Source organism: Austrofundulus limnaeus, unplaced genomic scaffold (assembly GCF_001266775.1).
Source record: "Austrofundulus limnaeus strain Quisiro unplaced genomic scaffold, Austrofundulus_limnaeus-1.0 Scaffold149, whole genome shotgun sequence".
In the NCBI taxonomy this organism is placed as follows: Eukaryota; Metazoa; Chordata; class Actinopteri; order Cyprinodontiformes; family Rivulidae; genus Austrofundulus; species Austrofundulus limnaeus.
Genome location: NW_013952551.1, coordinates 48522 through 56939, shown reverse-complemented (window position 1 = coordinate 56939; position 8418 = coordinate 48522). Strand labels below are relative to the sequence as shown.

At 38.6% G+C, this 8418-nt stretch overlaps 1 protein-coding gene across 3 annotated transcripts in view; it reads right to left on the bottom strand.

Moving 5' to 3' along the window:
• LOC106523250 (voltage-dependent calcium channel gamma-5 subunit) overlaps nt 1–8418 on the bottom strand; it is a 24409-nt gene continuing 15991 nt past the window's right edge. The window contains exons 3-7 of one of the 3 annotated variants that reach the window (XM_014016625.1): nt 8111–8152; nt 6229–6315; nt 3715–3855; nt 1565–1710; nt 1–1442 (exon numbers count right to left, since the gene is read on the bottom strand). In XM_014016625.1, the coding sequence (XP_013872079.1) occupies nt 1179–1442; nt 1565–1710; nt 3715–3855; nt 6229–6315; nt 8111–8152 (680 nt within the window). In that variant the 3' untranslated portion in view covers nt 1–1178. The remainder of the gene's footprint in view (nt 1443–1564; nt 1711–3714; nt 3856–6228; nt 6316–8110; nt 8153–8418) is intronic. The other 2 variants (XM_014016628.1, XM_014016627.1) reach the window with 2 other exon arrangements.

Genomic DNA, 8418 nt, shown 5'->3' with positions numbered 1-8418 from the left:
TTTACAACAGAATGCGATTTATTGCCAAACAAAATTGTTACAATAAACACATTTTCTCACTTTTTGTGCTAAGTTTATACTGCCTTGTCTTCACTGATTTAAAGCTGCTCTACATGTTATTGCACACGACACATTATGAAAGTAATGATGCATATTTGCTTTCTTTACAACAATATACATTTATACAGTAAACGTTTATCTGATCTTTATAAAACCAAATGTAGGCATTTAAAGCATCTCACATACATGAGACAGTTCTAACACAAAACTCAAAGTTTTATAACAAGAAATACTGTAGGTCCAACATAAAGGAGTCTAAAATGCATTATAAGTAAACTAAACTTGATTTGTTGTCCAGATAAAAAAATTTAAACATGAATAGTTTAACATTGGAAAAACAAATATAATAAACATTAAATATATTCCTTTTTATATATATAAAAGAACACTTACTTTATGTCAGCCTATAGAGCAACAGGTTGACTAAAAGATTTGTCAGATTATGGTTTGTTTGACATTAAAATTTGTATTTATTGTGTCTTTTTATTAAATCTGCCATTGATCTAGAAACTGTTAGCTCTAAACTTCAGTTCTGAACATGACAAAAACATGCATGTGAAGACGATAAAGTGCACAAGAACATGAACGGCACAAAGAGAAGAACAGCTCTAAGCCACGGAAATCTCCTCATGGAACAGGGAGATCCTTCCACACCCACAGCAGGTTGTTTCACCCATTAGTTGCAGCTTTTCTGGATGAAATTACTCACGAAACCATTTGTTTGTTTGTGTTTGTAATGCACAAAGTCTGCGTCTGTTTCCTGTAGTTCTCTATCTAGCTTTAAACTGTAAATGTAGCTGCTAAACACCTGTAAGTGTGAGAGAAGCAAAAGTACAAACTTGTCCAACTACTTTCTCTCACATCTTGGAACAGCCCTGCCTGAAACAAGACCCAATGTAGCTAACCTTGAACTCCTGTTTTGTTTCTTACAAAACCAAAAAAAAAAAGTGAATAAAAACTAGCAGTTGAGGAGGGAAAGCGAAATCAAGCATTCTTTTTTCTCTTGAAGTAAATACTTCAAGCTGAATGATATCAAACTATTTAACAGATATAAGTCTGGTCCAAGGCAGATCAAAATAACTCAAACAGCGTTAGAATAGTGCCACTGTTTCTCTGCCTCAGCAGGGAGAAGAGGACATCTGTTCATACTCTGGACATTTGAGAAGGGCAGGGTAGTTGGAGGAGTTCATTTGGAGAGAGGCCTCGGAGGAGATGGAGGAGGGGCTGCGGCCGCGTCCTGCCCAGGCATCTGGATGGAGAAACTGGCCTGAGTAATCAGAGCAATTGCTGAGGCGAGGCTGGTAGAAGCCCTGATGAGGTCTGTACATTTCTTCTGCAGTGTAGCGCTTCATGAACAGATACACTGACATGACGCCTGCAGTCTGAAAGGAAGGAGAGACTAAGCAATGGGTATTTTTTTACACACTCATTTTTTGTTTATATAAAACAAGTATGAAGCAGAAAAATAGGCATAACTTGTAAAAAAAACATGAATGATTAATACCTCTGTGAGCAGGAAAGAGATGGCAGCAAAAGCAAATGACCAGCCATACTTGTAGCTGAAGTAGGCCTCGTTCGTTTTGGTCCTGTTCAGCATTTCATCATTAATGTTGGAGATGTACAAGACCAGGCCAACAACCAGAGAGAGACCTGTGGGAGACCAATATAAAATACACAAACAAAACTGATGGTGAATAAAAATTTGCAAAAAGTATTCCAACTATCCATCCATTTTCTTCCACTTAGGTCACAGGTCACAGGGGGCAGCAGCCTAAGCAGGGGGACCCAGACTTCCCTCTCCCCAGCTAAATGGGCCAGCTTCTCTGGGGGAATCCCAAGGTGTTCCCAGGCCAGCTGAGAGACATAGTTCCTCCAGCGTGTCCTGGGTCTTCCTCTGGGCCTCCTCTCAGTGGGACGTGCCTGGAACACCTCACCAGGGAAGCGTCCAGGAGGCTTCTTAACCAGATGCCCAAGCCACCTCAACTGGCTCCTCTCGACATGGAGGAGCAGCAGCTCTACTCTGAGTCCCACCCGGATGACTGAGATTCTCACCCTATCTCTAAGGGAAAGCCCAGACAGCTTGCGGAGGAAACATTTTGGCTGGTTCAGCTCGTGACCATAGATGAGGGTAGGAACGTAGACCATCCAGTAAATCTGGAGCTTCCTTTTTTGGGTTAGCCCTCGCTTCACCACGACAGACTGGTAGAGTGCCCGCATCACTGCAGATGCAGCACCAATGCACCTGTTGATCTCCTGCTCCATTCTTACCTCATTCGTGAACAAGACCCCGAGATACTTAAACTCATCCATTTGGGGCAGGACCTCCTCCCAGACCCGGAGGAGGCACCCTGTCCTTTTCCAGATCAAGACCATGGTCTCAGATTTTGGAGGCAATGATCCTCATTCCGGCTTCTTTACACTCGGCTGCAAACTGCTCCAGTGAGAGCTGGAGATCACAATCTGATAGGACCACATCATCTGCAAAAAGCAGAGATGTGATCCTTAGGTCACCAAAATGGTTCCCCTCAACACCTTGGCTGCACCTTGAAATTCTGTCCATAAAAGTTATGAACAGAATCGGACAAAGGGCAACCTGGGCGGAGTCCAAATCTCACTGAAAACAAGTCTGACTTACTACCAGCAATGTAGACAAAGTTCTGTTGTACAGGGCCCTAACAGCCCATATCAGAGGGCTTGGTATCCCATATTCCCGGAGTACCCCCCACAGGAGTCCCCAAGGGACACGGTTGAACACCTTCTTAAAGTCCACAAAACACAAGTAGACTGGTTGGGCGAACTCCCATGCACCCTCCAAGACCCTGCTGAGGGTGTAGAGCTGGTCCACTGTTCCACAAACTGAACGAAAACCACACTGCTCTAGTTGAATCTGAGATTCGACTATACGATGGACCCTCCTCTCCAGGATCCCTGAATAGACCTTTCCAGGGAGGCTTAGAAGTGTGATCCCCCTACAGTTGGAACACACTCTGGGATGGTGGTCCCCCTATTTAAAAGGGGGGACTGCAGTCTGCCAATCCAGGGGAACTTCTCCCACTACATATTGCAGAGTCGCATCAACCAACACAACTCCACAACATCTAGAACCTTAAGGAACACCAGGCGAATCTTATCCACCCTCGTCGCCTTGTCACTGAGGAGCTTTTAAACCAGCTCAGCACCAGAGTTCGGAGAGTCCAACCCAGGGTTCTCACGCTCTGCTTCCTCATTGGAAGATGTAGGATTGAGGAGGTCTTCAAAGTATTCTGCCCACCAACCCACAACATCTCGAGTTGAAGTCAGCAGTGCACCATCCCCATTATAAACAGTGTTGGTGGTGAACTGCTTTCCCCCCCTGAGACACCAGATGGTGGACCAGAATCACCTCGTATGGAAGTCTTTTTCCATGGCCTCTCTGAACTCCTCCCAGACCCGAGTTATTGCCTCAGCAACCACCCGAGCCGCAATCTGCTTGGAATGCCGGTACCCATCAGCTGCTTCTGAAGTCCTACAGGTCAAAACGACCCAATAGTACTTGTAAAAATGTTGGTATAGGGCCCGATTCTGTTACCAGTATTGGTATTGGGACACCACTACTTTTTAATGACATTCTTTTTCAACCCCTTGCATGTGTTTGGAAGTGTACAAGAAATGTACCTGAAAGGATGAAGAAGATTCCAGAAACAAAGGCCAGGATGGTGCGATGTGGACGAATATGGCCAATGTTACTGAGCACAAAACCAATAAACATGAAGAAGAGGCTGACCAGAGGAAAGGGTGTGGAAGAACGAATCATCTCTAGAGAACAGAAGAGAAGAGAATGAGGTTAAAAAGGCAGAAGAGTTTGACAGAGCTTTTGAAAGTTTTAAAGAATTTTGAAATATTGCAAAAGCCCGCAGCATAAAGTTTTTTATTTTATTTTTCCAAACAAAACTGAGATATTTCCTCATGAAGGAATTTCTTGGGTTTTGGTGTTGACTCTTTGATCTCAGATAGCTGGAACATAATTTTGTTTGAGGAAAGACTGTCCACAGTTGCAGGGAGCCAAGAGAGTTAGGGGCACCATTTCTAGATGCCCCCTGTTCTGTTTTTTTGACAACAACAACAAAAGTTTGTCTGCCAGCTCAGTGAAGCTGATGTCTAATGCCACAACACTAAAGTTTGGCTTACATCACAAACTTATTTATCAGAATTTTTGCAGATTTTCAGCCACTTAGAAAAACTAATTTGAAATACATTTGTTTTGATTCACAATGAGTCAGTTATGTTACATTCGTTCAAATTAATTTGACCATAATATGCCATATTTTGAGAACAACAATACACCCCAATATTCATTATTTTAATCAAAGAAACTTTTATATACTTTTTGATTTCATTTTATATATTTCCATAAATTTTCTTTCAGCGTTAACTCTGACATCAGCAAATTTCATGTTTTTCTTTTCTTGTGATACCTTTCTTTTTCTTAAAAAGACAGGTTGTGAAATTTATTGCATTTCATGATTTCATTCAGACACCAATATTTCCTTTGTTCTTAGTCATTTGAAAAATGGATGAAGACATTTGTCAATCATTTATTTACTTAGATAATCACTTTACTGAATTGTCTGCCTTGAAATCCATAAAGAGGAGAATGACAGTGTTCAGAGTTGAAAAGGATACAATTGTTCTGCACCAGTTTTTCCTTTGTTGGGCAATTTATTACATCTTTGACATCAAAAATCCATTTTTAGTCCACATCTTGAGGACACCAGGGGTATTAGATCTGAAGTGGCTGTCTTAAAATCACTCACTGCTTGTATGCGGACTACAAGTCATGTATTTCCCAGCATGTTCCCTCTGTAGGAGGTGTTAAAAAATGAAAATGGCACTCCTACATTTTTCATAAACACAGAGCTCTTATCTTCAGTGGTTAGTTCACAAGGGCTGGGCCAGAAATAACACAAACCACAGAAGAGTTGAAGTAAGGGAACAGAGGCGTGGACTGAATGTAAATGACTCTGGCTGTTTTGACTTTAGATTAAACTTAATATAAAGAGAAACATTTGCTATTTGTCAATACTGGCTTATCATTAATCAGAAAACTGCAGCAATAAATTTTAATCAAGACTAAATCACTGAGTGGTCATTTCCAAGTTTGTTAATTTGGCAGAACTTCCTGATATCAACTAAAACTCTGAATACATATTTGCTCCTAAATGGTAAAATTGTACCTTCAAATCAACATCGAAATCTCATTATACTGTACCTACAAATGTGACGTGTAAGTAAAAAAAATGCAGGAGAAATTAATTAAGTGATGAAAGTCTAAATTTGTCAGAGAATTGAAATATTTACTCACTGTCCTTTTGTACAGAAGTTTAACTATGAGAGATAGTTTTAAAAATATCAATAATGTTTACCTCAAACAACAATTTCTGAAGCTTAAAACCTAAAGTGATAAAATCTTTATAAATGTTTAAAAAGTCAGAATATACTCCAGCACTGATCATGGCTTAAGGGAGATGAAAAGAAGTTGCTGTTGAAACCACTGAAACACAAATACACTGGTTTGACCAACCACAGCAGTCTATGCTAACAAGATACAAATCTGCCCCGCCATCTTGATAGGTCTGTGGTTAATGCCTGCCTGGTAGCAGCTTGTGAATTTCTGAGGAAAAAAACAAAAAACAAAACAAGCCATTGACCCAAATAATTTATCATTTGCTATAGACTGCTGGATATGGGCACCAGTGACCCACGCGACCCTGAAAAGGAAGAAGCGTGTACAGAAAATGGATGGATGGATGGATGCTATAATTACTTGAACCAGACCTTGAAAGATGTGATAATTTGTTAAAAGTTTGTCTTTCTTTTGAAAAACTTGTACATTGTATTGCCTCTCTAGACTGGACAACTATAATTACTGTAATTCAAGGTACTGAGGGACCAGCTCACTGAAAACATGTCTTTGCAAAATATCTTCTTAAATAGTAGCTATTACCCTAAAGACCTGTTTTACCTATTTTGTGGATAAAACTTTGAACATGCAGTTTGTAAATTTTGCACACTTCCTTAAGTTATTCTTATGACTTAAGGAAGTTATAAGTAAGTAAATCGTACCAGACCTATGATAAAAATGTTTCACAACTTCTTGCAAAAGCTTGTTCTAAATGAGGAGTTACTTACTGAGTACACTGACAGTGGACTCAGATGTCATGTGGACTGTAGTGGGCATCACATATTCAATGGTGAAACACCGTCCTTTTTCTTCCCCTGAAACAAGAAATAGAGAAAACCTTTAAATTATTTATTATTTATTATATTATAAAAACAACAAAAGGTTTGCAGGATTTCCATATCTGACAAAAAATTTCAACATGAGTAGTATACTGGTGGAATATTCAATTATAATACCACTGAAGATAAAAATATGTTCATATGCTAGTAAAAGTAAACTTTGTGTGATGCTTGGGAAGGAGTTTGTGAAGCTGCTGACTTTGAAACAATCTCAGATTCACAGCTTGTTTGATGTAACACACAGATCGTGCTGTTGGTGTGTGTTTAGAAACACCCAACATTAGTTTTTAACACACACCCTGCAAAATCTGGCATGATGTCTTCCCACACACCCTGAGGTGTTGGATTAGGTGATATTTGTGATTCAGCATCGCTAACAAGATTGCTCTATACAAGCTTAAGAAGCACTTTATACTAATTAAAAAAATTAATTATGTCTTCTGGAAATTATACATTATAATAAAGATTAAGGCAAGTTGTTGATTCTGTTGTCAAGATGTGTCTTCAAAATGACTTTGAGATGTCAATTATTATTTGAAAGAATATATAACAATGAATCCCGTCGGTTTTAAGTAATTAAACCAAATTGGGTTAAAGCTAATATCTTGGGTTAACACAAACTAGAATAAATTCTAAAATAGGCAACAGACTGTTTAACCACAATGAGAAGATGCGATTTCACAGTTTTGGTTTATTATAAATCCTATTGTATTGTAAATTTCTCTAGCTAAAATCTTTTGATTTAGACTTTTTTCAGTATTGAATTATGTAACACAGAAATAACCATAAATATGTAAGAAAATAATACATCTGGCTGATCAAAAACAAAAAATTATACAGCTGATCATTTTAGTTAATAGTTCGTTTGTTGTCTGAACAGCTAAGGATTTTTAAAAACCTGAATTTTTTGTATCCAAAATAAAAGGGTGCAGTCATTTTGTTAAGTTGTGCTTTATTGCTGTATTTGTTCAAACACATAGTGGTCTACAATGAATGCAATTTTGCTTGTTATTGATACATTGAACACACTATTGTTTAAATATCCTGTTACTAACCAGCTTCTGTACAGACTTCAAAATGGAGCAGTTGAACATCCTGCATTAACCTATGAAACATGGTGATCATTATGCATCATTTAATAATTGCACTTTCAACAACCCCAAAGACAAAATGTCTCCCTGTTCACGGGTGTAAGAACATCATGTGAATGTGACCAATTAGTACTTTTGGGTCAGTGTGCACCAGAACACTTAAGTGGGCAATAAGGTCACTCAGTTCCCCCTAAAATAACCAACAAACCATTAGTTAATGTGTGGTCTGTTGCCCTCTGCTGTGAAAGGAAAACATCTGTTACCTAATCACCACTGGATTTGAACACATTCACTATAAATAAATGATTATCCTTACATAATTGTAACTGTCCAGAGTTGGTCATAAATTGTCACAGTTTAAGTTACCATCAAAGACACAAACATAAATGCAGTTTTTTAACACAAATATGTTCAGTTGGTGTAAGATTATATATAATATTTTTTATTATGATTCCTTAGTCCAACAAAACTCTAAATTCAACTCAAAGTTTGCAAACTTGCTGTGTAATCAGCGGAAAGCCTTGCAAAGTGCAGAAATATTTGTTTTTATGTTGATGACAAATTTTTGTATTAGTTCAAATCAATCACAAATTAAGTGCTGCTTTTATGGAAGTGCAAGCTCAGCTAAAACTATCCTAAATCACCAACAAGAGTATTAGAGTAAAATCAAAGGTTGATACCTGGTTTACTCTGGAAAAACACTTGATTGGAGGGGTTTGTCTCTAAGAAAAGATTAAAAACTAAATATTAGTGTTTCACCTATAAATTGTCAATACCTCCGAGCATGCCCTTGTGAAACTGGAAATGGAGAGGAACAATGGGCCTCATGCAAGAACATGTTCGTATTTTTATCCTAAATTTCTCTTACTTTTGTTCGTACAAAGGGTTCGTACGAACATGTCACGTCAGATTCAACAAACTCTTCTACCTTCAGGAAACGTGCGTAAATTTCCACCTGTTCTATCCAGCTGCTCGTGCACGCAAGAGG